Source organism: Cygnus olor, chromosome 26, assembly GCF_009769625.2.
Source record: "Cygnus olor isolate bCygOlo1 chromosome 26, bCygOlo1.pri.v2, whole genome shotgun sequence".
Taxonomy (NCBI): Eukaryota; Metazoa; Chordata; class Aves; order Anseriformes; family Anatidae; genus Cygnus; species Cygnus olor.
Genome location: NC_049194.1, coordinates 4,932,589 through 4,952,800, shown reverse-complemented (window position 1 = coordinate 4,952,800; position 20,212 = coordinate 4,932,589). Strand labels below are relative to the sequence as shown.

At 46.3% G+C, this 20,212-nt stretch overlaps 1 protein-coding gene across 3 annotated transcripts in view; it reads left to right on the top strand.

Moving 5' to 3' along the window:
* REXO1 (RNA exonuclease 1 homolog) overlaps nucleotides 1-20,212 on the top strand; it is a 42,524-nt gene that overhangs the window by 10,256 nt on the left and 12,056 nt on the right. For 2 of the 3 annotated variants that reach the window (XM_040537607.1, XM_040537608.1), the window contains exons 2-9: nucleotides 4,645-6,428; nucleotides 9,805-9,906; nucleotides 12,456-12,657; nucleotides 13,285-13,448; nucleotides 15,098-15,235; nucleotides 16,212-16,335; nucleotides 17,430-17,543; nucleotides 18,731-18,868. In XM_040537607.1, the coding sequence (XP_040393541.1) occupies nucleotides 4,645-6,428; nucleotides 9,805-9,906; nucleotides 12,456-12,657; nucleotides 13,285-13,448; nucleotides 15,098-15,235; nucleotides 16,212-16,335; nucleotides 17,430-17,543; nucleotides 18,731-18,868 (2,766 nt within the window). Of the gene's footprint in view, nucleotides 1-2,216; nucleotides 2,665-4,644; nucleotides 6,429-9,804; nucleotides 9,907-12,455; nucleotides 12,658-13,284; nucleotides 13,449-15,097; nucleotides 15,236-16,211; nucleotides 16,336-17,429; nucleotides 17,544-18,730; nucleotides 18,869-20,212 lie in introns of those variants that run through there. The other variant, XM_040537609.1, reaches the window with a different exon arrangement.

Here is a 20,212-nt window from a genome sequence, read left to right as displayed (position 1 = left end):
AGGAGAGCGCAGACTCTCAGTTCTACATCCTCCAAAAAGTCATTTTGCAAAGTGCTTCTCACTTACTCATTTCGCTGTAGCAGAAGTGCTGCGGGCATCGCGCGTATCGGAACAGTAAGAAGAACAGAGTTCAATTTTTAGTAATTTTCCTTGCCGTGACCATGTGGATCGTCGTATTAGTGTTCGGAATGGAAAGCAATAAATACAAAAGCCGGTGAAAACTCCTGTGAGCTGTGGGGCTGCGAGAAGGGCTGCGTGTCCGGGGGTGCCTGCCTGCGCGGCACGAGGCTCAGCCCTCCCCGCAGCCCTTTCCTCTCCCGGCTTCTCAGGAGTGTAATTCAACATCTAAAAAGGTGGCCTGATTTCAGATAGCGTTTTTAATCCCTCTGACTTCGAGGACCTGCGTGTATGTCTGTGTGGCTTTCCGTGCATACAAAATTTCCTTCTGCGTGCGTTTCCACTACATTATCTGCAAATGCATCGTGGCCAAAGGTGACTGACGGTCCTGCTTAGTGCCGCGGGGCCCCCTTACACAAGTGGCTTTCATGGAAAAGGTAGCCTTTGATCGGCGGCGCTGGGGTAATCCATCAGGCGTCCTACACACCTACAAAAGAGCTCTTTCATGACGGTATCTCAAAGCCCGCTGGCATTCTCAGAGTTTGTAACGTGTTTTTACACCTGGTTGTTCCACTGAAAGACAAGGTGCGAGTTTTATACCCTAGATGAATGACAGAATCAGCCAGTTTGTATGGAAAACCTGATGTAGGGATATATCCTGATGTATGTCGGGGTACATCAGGAAAGCAATTGCAGCTAACCTCTACGGTTAGTTTGGCTGGGATAGTTCCTGGCAGGGATGCAGCTATGCTGGTGGTGTTTATTCTCATTTATGTACAGAGCCGTTGTGCTGGGCATGCTTTCCTCTCAGGGCACCAGAGTCAGATTGTCTTCGACTTTCTCTGTATTCTGATAGATTTAAAACAGTTTTTCCTTTCTGTGCGGACAAAATGCTGTTCATAGAGTAGCTTTGCTTTTTTTTTTTTTTTTTTTTTTTTTTTTTTGTGAGCAAATCTTTAGGTCCAGACTGTGTTCTCACCTTTGTTCACAGGGCACCAAAGACTTTACACTGAATAAATTACCAGCCTCTCTGTTGTTCCTCTAACAACTCTTTAGCTAAACTTCAGGTCCCCACCCTGAGCGAGGGGGTCAGAGCTGCCTCCTCCAGACGTCACTGCGCTGGTCTTCTACCACGGCAGAGCTGGTGGGAAAAGAAGTGGTGGGAAATGAAGTGGGGGTCTGGAGGGCTCCCAGTTCTTTGTCAGCTAATATTTATACCTAACTACTCTGATGTTCTGTTTATATATACTTGCCTTGATGACGATGCTGTTTGCATCTACTTTTGTTCCTGTTTTTTTCTTGTCCGTGTTTCTTCTTGGTTTCTTCTCCTAAGCAGGCTCTGGGTATTGCTCTGCCTGCTGTGTGTCATCCATCCCCTGAGATGTTCGGGGTTGCCACCTTGTCCCTCCCTCTCTCCCCCAGGCAGCGAGCACGTTCCTGCGGGATTTGTGCCGGGTGTTGCAATGGGGAGAGCAGGGAGCAGTTCCTCCTCCGCAGAGCAGGTGGAGGTGGTGGTTTCAGATCCCTGCACAACTGAGCCAGGAAGAAAGGACTGAAGTCCATGGTTCCTTTGAGGACTGTGCTTCGGGAATCCTCTTTGTGTCTTGGTTGTAAAGCACTTTGCAGTGGGTGGTTATACAAATACACCGCCTTGCTCCTTTTTCCCACCTTTCTGGTCCTGAGCCCAGCTCTGGCTGTCACTTGGAAGGTGATCACAACGTGCGGTGTTTGCCCAGAGTCTCTGCTCAACCGGGAGCTAATTGGCTTGCAAAAAAACCTTTGCAAACCCAAGGGGGTAAAAAGTGTTTTATGAAACCAGAGCCTTTATTTTAACCCAGTCTCTACTGTTCTCTTTGCTGGAGGCTAGTTCTGCCAACTGCTAGACAGGTTTTTATTTTTTTTTATTTTTTTTTTATTTTTTTTTTTTTTTTTTTACTGCCAAAGGGAGCTGAGCTGCCAAAAAAATGAAATCAGGAAAAACCTCAGTCTTGTGAGAATGGTAGAAACAACTCCTGTAAACACTGTTCATTCTGGCTGTTGCAAGAAATTCTCTCAGCCCTGTTAGACCTGAGAGGGTTTTTTCCTATCTTTTATCAGGCTGTTTATTGTTCAGTTCTTCTACTTATTCATGTCGGGCGAGCCAGTTTTACTACTGTCTTCTAGCGAGGAACACAACATTCTTTTGGAACACTAGCATTCAGGCACTGTGATAAAACAAGCGTTGCAAACTGTTCAAAGTCAAAAAGCAGTAGTTAGCTGCTGCTAACTTGCTAAATGCAGACATCTTCATTGCTGGGTTCCTCCAGGACTATCGTAGTCCTTCCAGGTGAAGTTACTTCCCTGCCTGTCCTGGGGCAGGCGGATTCCAGTTGCTCTGCACATTCACGTGAGATACTCCAGCCCTTCCTTTTCACCATGAGTTGGAAAGGTAGGTGGGAAAGTTTGGGATGGCGTCGTAGGCCATAGAGAGCATTTATACCTGTGAACCGCTTCCATCTCCTTGTCAAGAGTAACGTTGCAGGACGAGCTTTAACAGACCCTCCAGACGTAAGTAACCATGGATGGGTTGCTTTAGCATTTTCGTGCTAGCTCCCTAGGCTGGGCCGTTGCTTGCCGAAATCGCTGCTGTGGAGCTGGGGTTGGAAGGGCCATGCGGCATGGCCAGAGCGTGTCCTGTCCTCTGGGGCTTCAGGGGAGCCCCCTCTTCAGCATTTTCTTCTGGGCTTTCTCCATGGTCCTTGGTCAGCCAGAACAGAAGGAGTTGAAGCTGCTAGCTCAGGGTGACAGCTTTAGCTTTTAGAGCTTCTTGCCATGGGGTAGTCTGTATTTTGTGTATTTTGTGGTTTATTGTTGATTGTAAGCAATAAACCTGTGCTATGACAATAGGGCATAGTGCAGCCCAATTTTTAGCCCATAGCAGAGAGGAAACTTAGATGCCTGGTGCACACCCCAATTCCTGTTGTGGTATGATTATTATTATTTTTTTTTTTTTTTTTGCTGTCCCGGTTTGCTGTCCTTGCTGAGCCAGCAACATGCAAACAGAATGGGTTTCATCCTGCAGAGCCCTCGTTTTCTGAACGTGAGCAAGCTCTTCTGTTTTCCTTCTAAAATGCGCTTTGCCTTCACTATAAAGCATCAAGTATTTCAGATAACTGTCAGGGTTTCATGAGACACATTGTGATGTAGAGCTTTTATTTGTTTCTCAGAGGTACACGGGGGTAAGCAGCCCGTACCATATTCCTGAATCAAGTGGTAATTGGGAATTCCTGCGAGAGCTTCTGCTAATACCACTCTAATACCCCTCGGTGGTTGCTTGCTGATCACCTAATTGCTATGGAAATGTATGCCCCGGGCGCAGCGCTGGTCCCAGCTGACAGCTCAGCTTTCTTGCGAGCGGTTGCGACGTTCGGTACGAGGCCCAGAGTGGAGCCCAGTTTATGGTGAGGTTAGCCACCCCGCGGAGGGCAGCAAAATCATGAGAGCAAGGAGAGAATGGCGAGGGGAAAAAGAGATGGGGGAGCGGCGGCTGGCAGGGCGGAGAGGAGGGGGGTGCAGTTTGCTCTCCAGGCATTGGGAACTCGTGAAGCTGTGCGGGGAGTTTCTGACCTGCTGGGTTCTGCCGCACTTCCTTTGAAGGCAGAGTCACTCCCACTTCGATAAACAAGCTTGCAAGGGACACCAAAACACTGAGGGGTGGATCCTTTCTCAGCAGCTCTTCTCTGCTCATCAGTAAAAGAGAAAACAGCAGGTGCATTGCAGGCCTGGTGATGAGCGGTGACTGCCGAGCTGATGTTTGCTCTGGTACCCCACGGCTTGCGGTCCTGGAAGTGCCTGGGTAAGGCAGGCCGCCGAAGGGCTCGTGTGAAAAGAGAAACGGGACTGTTTAATGTGCACATCTTGGTGGCGGATCTTTGCCGTTGAGTTCTGGTGTCCCCTCTGTACCTGCATTTTTTTTCTTTGTAGCAGCACTCGATTTGTCGGTCCAAGTAAGACTCATTTTCCTGCTGCCGCTGTGAGAAATGCTGAGCTTCGAGGAATATTGGAGGCTTTTCAGTGGGCTTTGGGCAATGGCATCGATAAATGAGAACCTAATCCCCAGTTCTCGTACTGGAATCCTCTGTCCTTCTTTGCTCACTTCATTGAATTAAGCAGATAATTCTGCGCATACTCGGCTCCTCTTGGTCCTAATACAGTGATTATCCTTTAATGCCCCAAAGAATATTTCACTTACAGAGTTTTTCCATGAGTAATAACAGCACTTTGTTAACAGATCTGTAGTCCTTAAGGCCCAGGAAGTTTGGGAAACCTAGTCTAGCCACGTACCTGCCACTGGCCAGAGAATGTCACTGGTGGCTTTCACTCTCAAATGTGTATTGTGTAGTAAGGAGAGCACGGCTCTCTGTGTCGTCTGTCAGGATTGGGTTTTGATGAGAGTAAACCTTAGAAAAGACCTTTTCAAAATGTACTGCAACGAAAGTTTTACTGCCAGCAGTTTAGATAAATTATTTTTTCCCTTCTCTTTTACAGAACGGGGCTATGATCCCTACAACCCAGAGCTGCCGAGGCCCTCGCTGGAGGCGGAGGATGATGCCCTGGCTGACGTTACGGACATGACACCTGGCATTCTGGAGCTGGAGCTGGTCAACAAGGCCATTGAGGCAGTCAAAAATGAAGTTGAGAGAGAACAGAAAAAGTATGAGGAGCTGTTGGAAACGACAAAGGAGCTCAGTGCTTCAGAGGCCTCCTCGCTCATTTCCAAAACACCTGTGTCAGCTGCTGTGACACAAAATGATTCATTTACCTCCTTAGAGTATAATCCAGGTAGTTACAACTTTAATAATAACCCAGACTACAATCCTACTCCTCTCGCTGCTGCTAGCCAGTCAAGTAAATATACTTTGGATACTGCGCGATCTAAAGGTAGCTCACTGGAATATGTTCCCAAGGCTGTAGCACAGACTAAAAAATACAGTAGCACTGTCACTAACAATAAATACGTGATTGATGACTCTAAGCCTTCTACAGACTTGGAATATGACCCACTTTCAAATTACTCAGCCAGGCTTCTGAGCAAAGCTACAACAAAGGAGTCAAAGGGGTCTAAAAGAGGTAGGGTCCCTAGTTATGAGGAATCTTACTCTCCTTCACGAAAGAAGCTGTGTGAAATACCTGATGAATATGAAGTCTATGCCAGGTTCTCCTCCTCTGAAGATGAGGCTGATGCAGAATATAAGCCAACTTCTGTTAGTTCACAATCAAAAGCTGGTTCTGAAAGTGAATCAAACGATGGAATATCCAGCAAAGAGCGGAGCACCAGACTGGATGACTTTGCTTCTCAGGATAGCAAAGAAATGGCAGCACAGTATGGCATGGAGGACCTTTCAAGTTCACAGAAAAACCTTGCCAAAAACTTATCAGACAAGAATGCAAAAGCAGTGAAATCATGTTCTGGTAAGAATGACCAGGAAACTGAAAATAAAAACAAAGACTTGAAAGACAAAACAAAGAGGAGGAAATCAGATGTTAGTAAAGTGCCTAGCCTCAGTGAGCTTGGTAAGAAAGAGAAAAGTAAAAATATGGAAAAAGACAAAATACTCAAGAAGGAAGAAAAATTAAAAACAAAGAACGAGGAAAAAAACTGCAAAGATAAAAGTGTCAAAGTTAAAACTGATGGGAATTTAAAGAAACCTGAAAAACAGAAGTCAGAAAAAGTGGATGGGCTTAAGAAAGAAAAATCCAAGTCTGCCAGCAGTAGTTCAGGGAAAAGCAAGGGTGAGGGGGTCATCAAAGGCTCTAGCACGGAAAAGCTGGGCAGCAGCAAGAAAGATTCCAAACTGAAAACAGCCGATGTGAAAAATGGTAAGGAAACCTCTGGTCGTAAAAACAAAGACAAAGGGACCAAGACCCCAGCACTGGAACGAAAGAAAGAAAAGGTCAGCTCTGCGGAAAAAGGAGAGCCGAAGAAGAGTCGGAAGCAGCAGAGCCTGAGTCACGTTGACCTGTTTGGAGATGAGAGCGGGGACGACGATGACAAAGGCAAACCTGTGCCATCCACTTTACTTGACGTGAGCTCAGATTCGGATGGTGATGACTGTGGTTCAAGCTCTCAGAGTGAAAATGAAGGGACAAAGAAAGTGAAGCGGTCTAAATTGTCAAAGTCGTCATCTTCTTCCTCAACATCTGATGACATCGATTATTCCGTCCTTGAGAAAGACTTGGACTTAGAGTCAGACCCAATGGAAGAGTGTCTCAGGATTTTTAATGAATCTACAGATGTGAAAACTGAAGACAAGGGGAGGCTGGGGAAGCAGGTAATGCTTGTTTGAGTTGGTTGGTTGTCTCAAATCTAAATGTGAGAGAAATCTAAATGTGAGAGGATTCTGGTTTAGTTTAGCGGTGTTGCTGATTTCAAGTAGCTGAAGAGGGCTACGGAGGGAGACTCCACATGTTGGACGAATCTCATCCTTGTCCTGACCGAGTGCTTTGAAGAATTTGCACCTGAATTTACCTGCTGGATTGAAAGCCACTGGGAAATGTAAGGATTCAACTGCCCTTTGTGTGGAAGGCCTTTACCTTTCAGGGTTGTCAGGTACTTCTGTCTCCATTTGGCCTAAGATCTGTGGCTGGCTGGAGAAGAGGCTTTGGGGAGTATTTTTTTGGGTCTTTCAAAGCTAATTCAGGTTTGCTGGTCTGAGTAATGCCTCCTTGTTGTGGCATAGTTTGGGGAACATGATGGCAGCTAGGACAAGGATGATGTGTTGGAGCAAGTCGGCATAGGCAGCGCCGGGCACTTCAGACTCCCCAAATTGCTGTTCCTTGTTCTAAATGCATGCTGCAGTTACTGTGTCAGGATCTCTGGGTATCTCACAGGGGGTGTAGGTAAGACATTAGCTTTAGAACTGCTTCAAAAGGTAGAAAGGGGTTTTGGAAGAAGGAGGTAAAAAGACAGCCTTTACCTAAAAAGGTTTCTGTCGTTGTGAGGTGGTCCCCAGAGGAAGAGGGGGGACCTCACTTGCCAAGTTTTAAAACAGAACTGAGCAAGTAAAAAAGGCTGGAAAGCAGCTGCTGGCAGCGATCCTCAGCCAGCCTCCGAGAGACGGAAGTAGGAGCAGACAAAACTCGTCCTTCATCTTCTGACGTCCGAGCTCAGCCGGGCAGCAGGAGCAAAGCCTCTGACCTGGCAGCGCCCGGGCAGGGCTGTTTGACTTGCTGTCGAGCCCAGGTTTTCTGGCTGGGATGATTGCGCTTGCCCTCGCAGCAGGTGTTCGTGGAGCTGGAGTGAAAAGAGCTTTAAAAAAAGAAAAGTGACAAATTTGGCTCTGTTGAGCAAAGAGCCCAGATGTGTTTCTGGTGTTACCCAGCTGGCACATCTGCCTGCAGCCCAGAGGTACCGAGGTGGCTGAGCCAGCTGTGTCGCCCGGGAGCTCCCTTAACGGGGGCAGCTGGCAAAGGCAGGGGACGTGCTGGGGGACGCGGGGCACGGAAGGACGAGTGCTTCCAAGTGACAAGGAATTGCTCAGCAGCTTCGGCTGCATCCGTCCCGCATCCAAAAGGCAGGGGTGGTACTGGGACTCCACCGGGGCTTCCAGTGAGTTCCAGTTCAGACCCCTTCAAACCCAGCGAGGCTCCCTTTGGGGTTATTGATCTGGAAGAGGGGCAGGGTGACTGCAGCAGGAGCCACACGACTGCGTGGTCGAAAACCCATTTCTCCCAGTGGCTTTGTTTGTTGAGTTTTATTCTCTCTGAAAACAACATCAGAAACTGTTGCTGGTTTTGAGGCTTTTGGTATTTGGGTGGGTGAAGTGGCCGTGAACAAAATTCTCCCAGCCACGACTCCGTATGTGGAGGATGAAGTGAGCTGGGATCTGCGGCGTGGGGAGGGGAGTAGCTGGAGCATTCAAGCTTCTTCTGTCCTGCTGACTACTAAAGACCTTTTTTACACTAGTACGAAGTACCTTAGTATAAAGCAGTTCTCAGCATAACGATTTTCTTCCGAACTATTAGCATTACTCGATTTTGCTTGTTTAAAATTCAGCTGCTCTTTTTTTTTTTTTTTTTTTTTTTCAGTTCAGGGTAATTCTCAGCTAGGAAAGAGAGCTTTATTTTTGGATTTGTTTCTTCAAATTGCCCAGCTTAAGCGAGAATATTTTAAGGGCTTAAGCGAGAATATTTTAAGGGCACGCCATCTATAGAGGGGAAACAGTTATTCATTTAGGGCTTTCCAAAAGTGAGAAGACTCGAAATGGGCTGGATTCAGAAAGCACCGACCCGGGGGCTGCGGTACTCTTCAAGCAGTTATTCCGGGCATCTGGTGGCAATGCCCAGCTGTCAGCAGCCACCTGCGTTTCCCGTTGCAACCGGCCTTTCCTCACCAGTTCCCTTATATTCCTGCACCAAAGTTTAATTCCGTGCTCTTGTGGAGGGGAGGAACATGTGCTGCAGTGGGGAGGTGCTTTTTGGGGGGGGTGCTTGCCGGTGGTTACCTGCTTCCCTGCTGCTTTTTGGGAGGGTGGCACTGGTCACTGGGGATTTGGGGATTTGGTTTTGTTTCTGCAATCGTTTGTAGCTGGAGCCCCTGCGGCCTGGTCTCAGCCACGAGCTGGTCTGGAGGGAAGGTCCCTATGAGCCGTGCGGTACTTTTCCACTTGGAAGGATAACTTTGTGAGAGTTTATTAGGGATGCGACTGAATTAACAGGCCTAGCAAGTTCCTCGAGAGCTAAGTGATTCAGTGTGAAGTGCTCCTCCAGGATGCCCTCGTGGTGACGAGTGCAGCTCTGCTGAGGTGTCTGAGCTCACCCCAAAGCCGCCCTCGGCTCTGTCCCCGATTTTTGAAGGGCTGCCGGTCTTGCCTCGGCTCAGAGCCTCGCCAGAGGCTGCACTGGAAAACTGAAAGCGAGATTGAGGGGAGAGCAGCTAGAGTTTTGAGAAATAAACCCGTGAAGTGTGTTTATATAAATGAACAGCCCAGTCAAATCCGAAGAAGATGTTAAAGTTTGTTTTTTGTTTGTTCTTTCTCTTCCCCCCTGGGAGTAAGCCTGAGACATTAGCTCAGAAGCTGCTTTAGCTAGAGAGGTGCTCTTACGTTCTCCCGGGTTTCTGGCCGTTCAGACCTATTACCTGAGCATTTGTCACCGCAGTCGTTCTGTGGATATGGCCGCAGATAAAACCTCAGAGAAGGGTTCCCCTAAATGTGGCGTGAGAGCAGGGTGGTTTGGTACTGGGCACCCTTTCAGGACCTGCTCTGGAAGCACGCTGTACCACGGGAAAATGAGTCAGCTCAGAAGTTCTTCCAAAAAAAAAAAAAAAAAGCCACCCCCAAAACTAAGCAACAAAACATCCTGGATTTTAAGCATGCCGTGAAAGGTGAGGTGTGAGCGGCTGGCAGGGAAGGGCACTCCCGTCTCCGTGGCAGGTAGGGGCTGTACTGAGCGGTGCCAGAGCTGCCTGCTGCACAGCTCACGGCCGGCTGCCCGGGTGGGAGCGGTGGTGCTGTTGTTCATTGGCTTCACTGGCGGCTCTGGGCTTCCAAACAAGTCTTATTTCTGTAGTTCAGCAGCTGACCACGTGTTGTTTTCACCTGCCACCTGCAAGGACTTTCTGTTAACCCAAAAGGAGGCTTTTCAGCTCTTTTTGGGAGGGATCTTCAAGTCCGTTCAATTTTGGAAGCTTGTTGTTTTGTTTTCCAGCTGTCGAAAGAGGAAGTAAATGAAGAAAAAACAGAAGATAATTTAACTACCTTATTTCCTGGCCAAAAAAGAAGGATCTCTCATCTTGTCAAACAAGGAAATGTAAGTGCAGCTCTCAGGAGCAAAAGTTTAGATGTCTAAAGTGAGGATTTTCTGTCCTGTTACGACATTGGAAAAGGGTGTAGTCCCAGATTCATAGAACAGCTTGGGTTGGAAGGGACATTAAAGATCATAAAGTTTCACCCCCCCGCCGTGATGGTATTGTACGAACTGTTTGCACTGGAATCCTCTTACATCAGATGTCTTTCTTCCCCTTTCTGATTTCTGAAAAACGTGGTTAGGCATCTGTTACAAACAGCAGCAGAACTCCAATAAGCTCTCATGAAAACAAGTACAAGCTGAGGAAGAGTAAGTGCACCTTGTAACTCATTGGGGTAGTGTGGGGAGTTCAGTTTTCTATGGTATAACTTTATTCAATCACTAAGGTTTAAATAATTAAATCTACACAAGGTCAGTCTGAGTCTGATAGTACTTCTCCTTATCTTGTGGAACTAAAAGATAGCTGTAAGAATCTTGTCAGATGTTGAAAACCTTTACTACATTTACATCTGTTCAGATTCAAGAAAGATAGCAACAGTATCTTGTTTGATACTGTTCTTTTGCAATTGTGAAAATAATTTAAGTAGAGAGGAGGAAAAAAAATGATATTCTGATTTTTTTTTTCTTTCTCACTAGGAGTTTAATTCATGTTTTCTCTGAGGGTTTAATGTGTTTCCCTCCAGGTGCTGAGTACAGATAGTCAGTTTTATGTTGCAGCAGGATAAGAATGGAAGCTTAAGCGCTGATTTGAGTTGGGAAACCCAAATTAATTGTTCTTCCTTTCCGCTCTGCCTGAAAAAGGTTTCTTTGCTTTTAATAATTTGAAGCCCTGAGGTCAATACAATGCTGTTTATTTAACTACATATCTTCAGCCAGTCCATGTGCTTTGATAAGGACCCTTTCTTCCAAAGTGAAGAGATAAGGGACTGAAACAAATGGGTTGGAAATTCATTAACTCAAATATTTATTGCAAATAGGTGCCTTTTAGACATGTACAAATCTTTAAATGCATTTTCTTAATGTGGCAACTGATCCCAGAATGCTTTCAAAAGATGTGAGCACCAGTGCAGTCATTGCACGGGCAAACAGAGCCGATCTGGTGTGCTCAGCAGCAGCTGCTGTGCACATGCACCAGGACGTGCCTGCCCTGGAGTATCTCAGCTCAGCGCTGCCGCTGCTGCTGCCAAGTCTGTTCAGGAGGTGCTGTAAGACTTGAAGTGCTGCTTTTGCGTGCAGAGTTGAGGCTCGTGCTTTGCCACGTCCCTCCAAGTTTAATATTTGCTCAGCCTTGCTTGTGATTTATAGCTCAAAAACTGAGCAGCCTGAAGGGGAGGGAGCTGAGCTGGTGTCCCTGCCCACGGCAGGGAGGTGGGAATTACATGATCTTTGAGGTCCTTTCCAACCCAAGCTATTCTGTGATTCTGCTCTGTGTGAGTTTGAGTTTAATTTTCAGGGGGGGAATGGTGGGTCAAAGGAATTGAAGGTGAGGCAGAAAATGAGTGTCCTGTCCTGCTAGGAAGTCTGTAATTATCATTTAATGGTTGGCTGCGCTCAGTTTGGTTTCCAGAAGCTGGTGTCAGCATCAGAGGCCAGGAATGCAGGAGGAGCCAGTTTGCCCCAGATTTGCGGTCTCAGAAATGCCGTGTTACACGCGGGCTGAGCAAGCGCACTGTTCCCTGAAGGCGTTTCAGGAGGGAAGGCCCATTTCTCAGATACCAGAGGTTATTAAGTAACGTGGGGAAGTTTGTACTACTGCTGCTTCTCTCGTATTTCTGCTACTAGAAGACTTCTCTCTTTGTTGACATAATGTTTGGCACCTTTCCTGCAACCTGAATTTGGACATCAAAGGAAATGCATGTGTAATGTGGTTGTGACGGTAACGGCTGCACGGTGAAATGCCTCCACAAGCAGGCAGGGGCAGAGGCTGCTCAAAATTCAGAGCTCCGTTTATGTAATGGTCTAATCCCATAAATGCGCACACGTGCAACTTCTAGCTAGCTACAGGAACTAGAGTGTTAAAACAAAGCTGTTAAGAGGTGGGGAACTGCTGCAAGGGGAGATGACACTGGTAATTCAGCATGGGGAAGACAGTGAAGGAGGAGAGGGAGTGAGCTGCAAGCCTCCCCCATCATGTAGCAAAGAGGAAAGAATAGTTGGCTGCTTTTTCCTCACGGTGTAAAGAAGCACGCAGGGATGCTCAGGAGCACGGGGCCAGATTGATTTTCTAGTGCGAGATGTAGAGCTGAGAGTGGCGATGGAGAGGTGGGCTAGGCACAGTGACGGAGAACAGGCACCCTGGCCATTAAACAAGCAATTCAAATGCCACCTACCAATTTAGGAAGATCCCGCAGCGATGAGAGGTCTTGCCAGAGGGCAACTCATTAACGCTGCGCTTTGGTGGGTGACTAAGTCGTTCTGGGAGATGGTTGGGGTCTCCTCTCAAAAACCCGTATTTGCTAACATAGAAGGGTCAGGGAATAGAGACCTTGCTTGGGTGGATGAAAGCTAAAGGGTGGGGACTGGTGGCTGTAGAAACCTTTTTGTCTGTGCAGGCAGAGGTGCCGAGCAAGCCCGTAGTCCGGCCGTACCGTCCGCCCACCGCTCAGGAGGTCTGCTACCAGAGGATCCAGCTGGCTCAGCAGCAGGCGGCACAGCTGGCTGTGGCAGTTCAAAAGGCGTCCCTTTCTTTGCCAGGAGAAAAGAGGAGGATTGCTCATGTGCCAAATGTAGCCATTTCCGCAGCAGTCAAACAAAGTAAGCCAGCAGCAATACTTGTGATCCCTGTCCTGTCCTCCCCGCTGTTGAAAAGACACTGCCTTCTGCTTAAATTTCTCCCAGGATACAGATGCTAAGCTATCAGAAGAGGTGTAGTACTGGCCACAATTTTAATCGTTGCTTTTGGGGACCAGTGGAAGGTCTTTCCACTGGCAAGTGCCATCCTTTTCTGAAAAGCAACAGACTAAGTGTGCATCTCTTTCCTGTTTCATCTTTGGAGTGTGTTTGCTCCTCATTCGTGCTTCCACTGAAGCTTTTGAGGAGGTGGCTGAAGCAGAGGGGAAGTACTAATTCATGCTCGTCAGCATCCCTTTGTGGTCGGAAGGCCTCAGCGCTGACCTGATGGGCAGGTAGTGCATTGTAGGTGACAGGGTTAACTCTTTAAACTCGACTGACTCAGTTGCCCCAAAACAACAACAACAAAAAAAAACAAGGCATGTTTCCTGGCAGAAGGTTCCTTCATCCTTGCCTGGAAGGTGGTAAAATTACCCGATTTTTATCCCTTGGGAGGTTTCCATTTGAAAATCGCAGCACAGTAAGTTCATTCTCACAACTTGATGCCTAGTGGTAGGATTTCTACTTAAATATGTTTTCTGTTCCTTGCAGGCCTCGTGAGTGGCAAGAAGGCTGTTGCTGGCAGAAGTGTCACACCTTCCAATGACTCTGAAGCACCCACCCTTTCTCTGAAGGCTTGCACCTTAGCTGGGATGGCTTCAAAGACTACCAGCACCACTGTGCAGAAAAGGATAGCTCACGTTCCCTCCTTACAGGTAAAAGAGATGTGACATCTGCCTTTGCAGCTTCTTTTCTGGTCATTCCCCATTGAGAGTGCTATGTTTAACCGTGCTGTTCCAAACTTAGCACTCTGAGAAGTGGTGATTTGATTAGGTTGATTAAATGTGTTTCTCTCTCCCTGTGGTTTTCCTCGATAGCATTGTATAAAAAATTAAACACTTGAGGGGTAGGAGCTTAGAAAGATAGAAATACTTAAGTGCTGCTCTGATCTCTTTGAATATTGATCTCTCATTTTCAGTTTGAGTCTTCTGTTGTGCTGTCTGGCTAGGTTTGTAGCTGTTTGTATCAGGGAGTCTCATGTTCAAATGGCATGGCTGGATTAAAGGCCTTCCCAGCCTTTGTGGGTCAGACTCAGGAAGGCGTTTATGAATAGTGTCCCACAGTAACATCTGTAGTTAAAATGTGATCGTGTAAACTTCATGCCGCAGTTAATATTTGGGGGAAAAGCTCTCTTTCTCTCCCCTTTTTTTTGATACCTGCCCAACCTTAGCATACTTTTGATAGTGACGTGTAAGCTGAAGCTAAAGAAAAATAAAAGAAGGAACTGAAAGCATAAAATACTAGCCATTGTTACAGAGGTTCTTAAGAGTGTCATGTTACAGGCTGAGAAAGTGTGTGTACATATATAATGAAAAGGACCAAACCCCTTGAACAGGTTTAAACAAGATAAAGGAATAGAAAGAGATAGATGGAAGCAGAAGATTCATGAAGAAAACAAGCACTCTTCCCACTGAGCTAGGTCCTGTTGCTCCCCTTCGAGCGGCCCGGATCTTCCTTAGAGCTATGTTTATTGCAGATCGCAGCAGATGGTTTAGTTAATGTACGTCTCTTGGGTGGGGTGAAGAAAGACTTGACAAAACAAGTGGGTGCTTTAGAGGTGAACGTACAGTTTCTCCTCAAAAAAAAAAGAGGCAAAGTGTGTAATCTGGAAGATAAACTGGTGTTAAATGGGAAAACTACAGTGGTAGGTCGTAACTCATTGCAACATGCAGTTTTTGTACACAAAGAACGTGTCATGCGAGGGAAAATCCTTTCAGGAACATCATGATTGGCAGTAAAAAGGAAGACAAAAGCACTTCAGAAAAGTTACAGGAATCCCATAGAAAGCGTGATGACTTAGCTGGCTGCCAGCCTGCCAGAAGTGTGAGCCTCTATCCTCTTGTTACGACTAGAGTACTGGCAAGAAAAAACATGTTTGTCATGCACTTAACTGGTGGTGTGTGTTCATGCCTTCAGCTCAAATTGTGGTGCTTGGTACTGTGCTAATCTTGACTCTCTTAATGTAAATGTCGTCATTTTCATGGCCTGGGATGCTTGTATATGTAAATGTTGTGTTGTGACTAATGCCGCTGGGACTCCTGAGCTGCTGGATGAGTCGCATAAAGAAATGTGGTTGCTTTTTGAAGTAGTTCAAATATTGAAGGGGGGGGGGTGGGGGAGCACAAAAGCTTCAAGCGGTGTTTTTAGAACCAAAATGATGCATGTTATGTTCAGCTTTGAGCAGGTTTTGAGAAAGAAAGTCATGCTGCTGTTAGTAACATAACAGAAAATGTGAGAGTCTTGAAGCAACGTGCTTCTTGAACCCCGAATAGCCTCTTTCTCTCTCTCTCTGTCTCATCTCTAGAGCGCCAGCTTACAGAGGCCTGTTATTCCCACAGAATTTGGTGCTAAAGTCCCAACAAACATTCGTCAAAGATATCTCAATCTCTTCATTGATGAGTGCTTGAAATTCTGTTCCTCCTCCCAGGAAGCGTTTGACAAGGTCTGTACCGGTGCTTTCTTCTTATGAATAAAATCTGCAGTAGAGTATGAAGTCGTCTGCGTTGGCCAAAACCTTCCAGAATTGCAGCAAACCCAGAAAAATCTCCTATCCATATGTCAGAGGAGACAGGCACTAAATAATTCCAGACTGGACAACAGAAAATAAAATTCCAGTGGAGGTTTCCAGTAGAAAAAAACACCTTTCTCTTCATTAGGAGAGCGTGCATGCTGTTTTTAATGAGCCCAGAAGGGGGGCTTAGGGGGATGCATGTTATGTTCAAAGTAGACAAAAGTCCCTTTGCTCTAGTAGAGTAGCAAACACCTGCAGGAATCTGAGCACGCAGTAGGTGTAAGGTAGATGTAATTGGCAAAACTTGCTGCTTATGAGCTGTGCAGCATTTAAGGAGCCTTTTAACAATAGGGAATGTTACAGTAGGATTTCCAAAAGCAGAGTTGAGAATCTCATGTGTTTTATTAGAAAACTTTGGCATTAATGTTAATTGGTTAAGTATGGGACATCACAACATGTTTTGTAACCGAAAAAGATGCTATGAGGACGTTTTGTGGTATTTCACCTTCACAGCTCCTTAGGGACAATGTTCCTATCGCACTCAAGGAGTGGCTGTTTACCAATTGTCTTTTTCTTGTCCAGTTCGGAGCTTTGCTTTTCCCTTGTGCTGCCACTGAAGTGGGGAAAACAGCCTTTCCAAGGCAGTTCCAGAACTGCTGTGTTAATCTGTCAGGGAAGGTTTAGCGTGAAAATGTTTCTAGTGCTTAGTTCAAAACGTGTTTTTTCTCTGACTCACCTAAGCAGGCCCAAGAACCAGGATATATTTGTACCATGCTCCAGTTTATTACTTGATCATGTGACAGACTTTTTTTTTTTGCTATTTTACTTGGATTCTGTGTTTTAAGATGCGTTTCTTTTCTCCAAAAGCAGCAGTGGAAAGAGTGGTAATGAATTGCATTGTTTGCAGGCTCTGGCAGAAGAGAAGGTAGCTTATGAACGCAGCACCAGTCGCAACATCTACCTGAACGTGGCAGTGAACACCTTAAAGAAGCTCCGAAGCCTAGTGCCCAATTCCCCGTCCAGTACGAACAGTACGTACCACGTTTGTGGTTTAATAATTGGAGCCCTGCTTGGATTAGAAGCCACGGAGAGAAACTTGTTGAAAAGACAGACCCATTTCTCAGAAGCATTATGCTGAAAGGCAAACAACTCCAGTTAGCTTTTTATAGTCTGGCAAGCTTTAATGGGCCTTCAAGAGGCAAGTCCTGCAATGCTTTGTTGGCTGTCTGAGCCTAAATGGAGATAATGCCACATGGATTTTTTTTTTAGCACAAGTTCTTTAAAATGAAAAGCCCCGCTAATGGAGTAACTTTCACATGATGCCTTCAAAGTGATAGACTCGTCCATCACCGCAGAAATCTGTTACACACATTAAGCTTCAAGAGAGAAACGAAGAGGGTTAAGACATTTCATTATTGGCTCTCGAGAGGGTACATTAAACAATCAATTTGTGCTGTTCTTGTGATTTTTTTTTTTTCCTGGTCTCTTCCTTTTTCTCCCCTCTGTCTTCATTACCTTTGTGGCCATTAGTCAGAGCGGCTGAACTTGGGAGGCTGGCCTTTAGGAGAGGGCTGCCAGTTAATGATTAGTAAAAAAAACACCTATCTGCCATTATCTGATGTGCTGAGCATATTCTAGAGCTCTGAAGGCCTTTCTAAAGCAAGTTGAAAGATTCAGTGTGGGAGTCTGGTCTGCGGGGACCTAACAACAAAGCTGCTCGCTGGGGGTGGATGATCCCACCGTGCAGCACCTGACTGGGTCGAGTTGCTTCTGTGCTCAGTCCTCTCTTTGCTTGGGGGCTTGGTGTGCAGAGTAAGCAGGTGGAGCTCCCAAAGTCTCTGGGGAAACTGTAAAAATGTCCTTGTATGTCCTTAAAAAGTTGCTGTTGGCTGACAGTGCGAAAAGAAAGGTCCCTGTAGCACTGGAATGAAATGCTAGGAATAGGTCACCACTGTATGTGTACCAATTTCTGGAGCAGAGCAAGAATTCAAGAAGATAAATGCAGTCCTCCTTTTGCCTATGTGTAGTGCCCCAAACTCTAGGACTGAAGTCTCTTATTCTTCCAGGATTACACCTGGGTACTTGATCTCTGTCCTGTTTTGCTTCTTCCCTCTTCTCGCTGCAGAGACAAGTAACAAGAAAGTGGTGTCCCATGAAGCTGTGCTGGGAGGGAAGCTTGCTGCTAAGACCAGCTTTACCCTAAACCGGTCAGGGAGCTTGAGAGCAGAGGATTTAACAGGTAAGACCCTGCTCCCACGAGGCTGTAACCTGTCAATTGTAGCTGGAGGTATAACACACTGACTGGGTAGAGCAGGATCTTGCTGATGCATGAAGTGCTGTGATTTATCTGTGGATAACGTTATGAGTTATTACCCAGCTGTGGTACGGTGCTGCAGACTTGCTCAGTAAATGGTACGCCACACCGATTAGCACCTTCCTTGCTTTCCCTGCTTTGGGCTGAGTTCACTGATGTACTCCGTGTGGCTTTGATGTAGCATCAATAGCTGTTCAGAACTGCCTCTTGTGTTTTGGATATTGCTGACTTTTAGGCTTTCTTCTGTCTGGATTTTACTTTAATTTTCTTGCCCTGAAGGAGTACTTTACAACGTGCCTGTCACATTCAAGACAAACACGCTGATATCTCCATCTGCTCTGCGGGGCTCATTTTCACATTGAGGAATGTCATAGTAAGGTCATATCACAGCCAAAGGATTGTGCCACGAGCATTATTTACGTGGGGTCAAATCAGTTATGGGTATTCAGGTTGCCAAGAGATATAGGCAAATTGTTGAGGAGATCAGAGAAGAGATGGAGATGCCACAGAGCAGAAGGAATTGACATGAAGAAAGCTTAAAAGGGCCTGTATAGCTCAGCTAAGCAACATCAAAGGGTGCACGGCAATATTGGAAGAGTTTAGCATAGCAGTGAAAGAAGAGATATTGAGCAGAGTGCAAGAAGTTTAATTATTCTGTGGAATGAAAAAATAAAATAAAATCAACAGCAGGAAGAAGCTTCTGATAAGGAATTTTTTAGCTCTCCGTGGGTGGCCTTTGAGGCGTATTCTTTGGGCTGTGTTACAAATGATCTGTTGAAGCATTTTAAACATTACTAGAGTGAGACTTCTCCCATTTTAACAAGAAGACCTGAAGGTGGGCCCTGTGGAAGAATTCTCTTTCAGTTGCATTTTCCAGACTTACTAACCTAATGCTGGTTGTTGTTGAAGTTAATAATACGCTTGTACGCCGATGACCAGATGTGAAAAGTGCAACCCCATACCTATTTCCCTCTCGATACTGAACAAAGGCAGTGAAAGCAAGTTGAAAATAGAGGGAGTTTCTGCCAGGTGGCTTGACAAAGCAGAAAATAGTAAGAGAAACAGCACCCACTTCTGTGGTCTGGCTTAAGCATTGTCTTTGATATGTGCAGGAGCTGCCTTGTACCGGCGACTGAAGGAATATCTCATGACTGAGGAGCAGCTAAAGGAAAATGGTTACCCAATGCCTCACCCGGAGAAGCCAGGACGGGCCGTCCTCTTCACAGCAGAGGAGAAGAAAACCACTGACTGTAAGCTCTGCTGGCTATTTCATTCTGCAGTCTTTGCTAGATACATTACAGGTGAAGATGCCTGTCCTGCTTGCAACTGGTCTTTTTGCATAAAGACATTACTGGTTTCGGCACGGTGCTCCTGTTGTGATGGGTCTCCTTGGGTGAGACCTGTGCAGGCCAGCCTGCTGTGGAGGAGAGGAGCATGGCTGCAGGAGTCTGCTGCTTTTCTGAAGGATGAGTTTCTTCAGTTAGCATGCCATGAGAGTGCTAGTTTTGCCACAAGGTTTATAGTTTGTGGCATGTGGGGCTCAGTGAGGTTTCTAATTGCTGCCAAAGACTGTGAGTTGTGAGGTTGTCTCCCTCAGCAAGCTGCCTTTGGCCACCCCCTGTGAGGGCACGTTTTGCAGTTGCTCACTCAGCGCAGGTTTTAGGACTTAGACAAACCCCAGGCACCAGCTAGGAGGTTGGCTGCTGTCAGCGCAGGGAAACGCGTAGAGAAGCTCCTGTTCAGCATATGGTGATGCTCCCCTCTTCCAGGGGAGGGCTTCTTTGGGGTATCTACATACAAATTGCTGTTATGGTGTGATAGTGACTGATCCAGAGCCAGGCTGGTTTTGCAGTGGGCGGTGCTGTGCTGGTTTGGACCGCACAGATGTTGGCCTGGTCACTTGATGGCATTGGGCAAAGTAGTTTCCAACAGCCCTTTTTGCAGCTGGACAAAACAATCCCCCAGGTTTCCTCTGGACAGGGTAGGGTCCTCTTCTCCCGGAATTTTTTGGTATCCTGTGGTAGGATTTATGCTTCTCACATGCTGAACAGAGCAGACTGTGATGCAGTAGGGATAAAATGTGTACTTAGGGTATTTTTAAGGTGCTTCGCCACACTCCTCTGAGCATCTCTTTGGAGAGACCTTGCTAAAGTGTGTTAAGTGCTCATCCATGTTAACACCTTGTGTCTACATTTGTCCTGTGGTTGCTGAAGCAACCTGTGCGAAAGCTCTCTTGCATTAACACTATTAAGTACTGTATTTGTTAGAGCCCTTTTCTTCAGTTACCCAGCCAGCTCCGTTAGGGGATCAAAGACTGTGTTGCTGGTTCTGCTTCTGTAGTTTTCTGCAGATAATTTTTGATCTTTGAGTTTGTTCTTGTTTGAAAGAATCTCTTGCCAGTCTGCTAATGCTGTGACTGTGGTCAGTGGATGAAAACAGACTAAGCTGGTGTTATGTATGCCAAGCTGTCAGGGACCTGACAATGTGCTGGCAGCTCAAATGCTCACACTGGAACTCAGGGAATTGCTAGGAGAGCAGGTGTGTGACAGTCAGCTCCTTTTCTGTGTCTTTCTGCATCGCCCTTCTCTGAATTT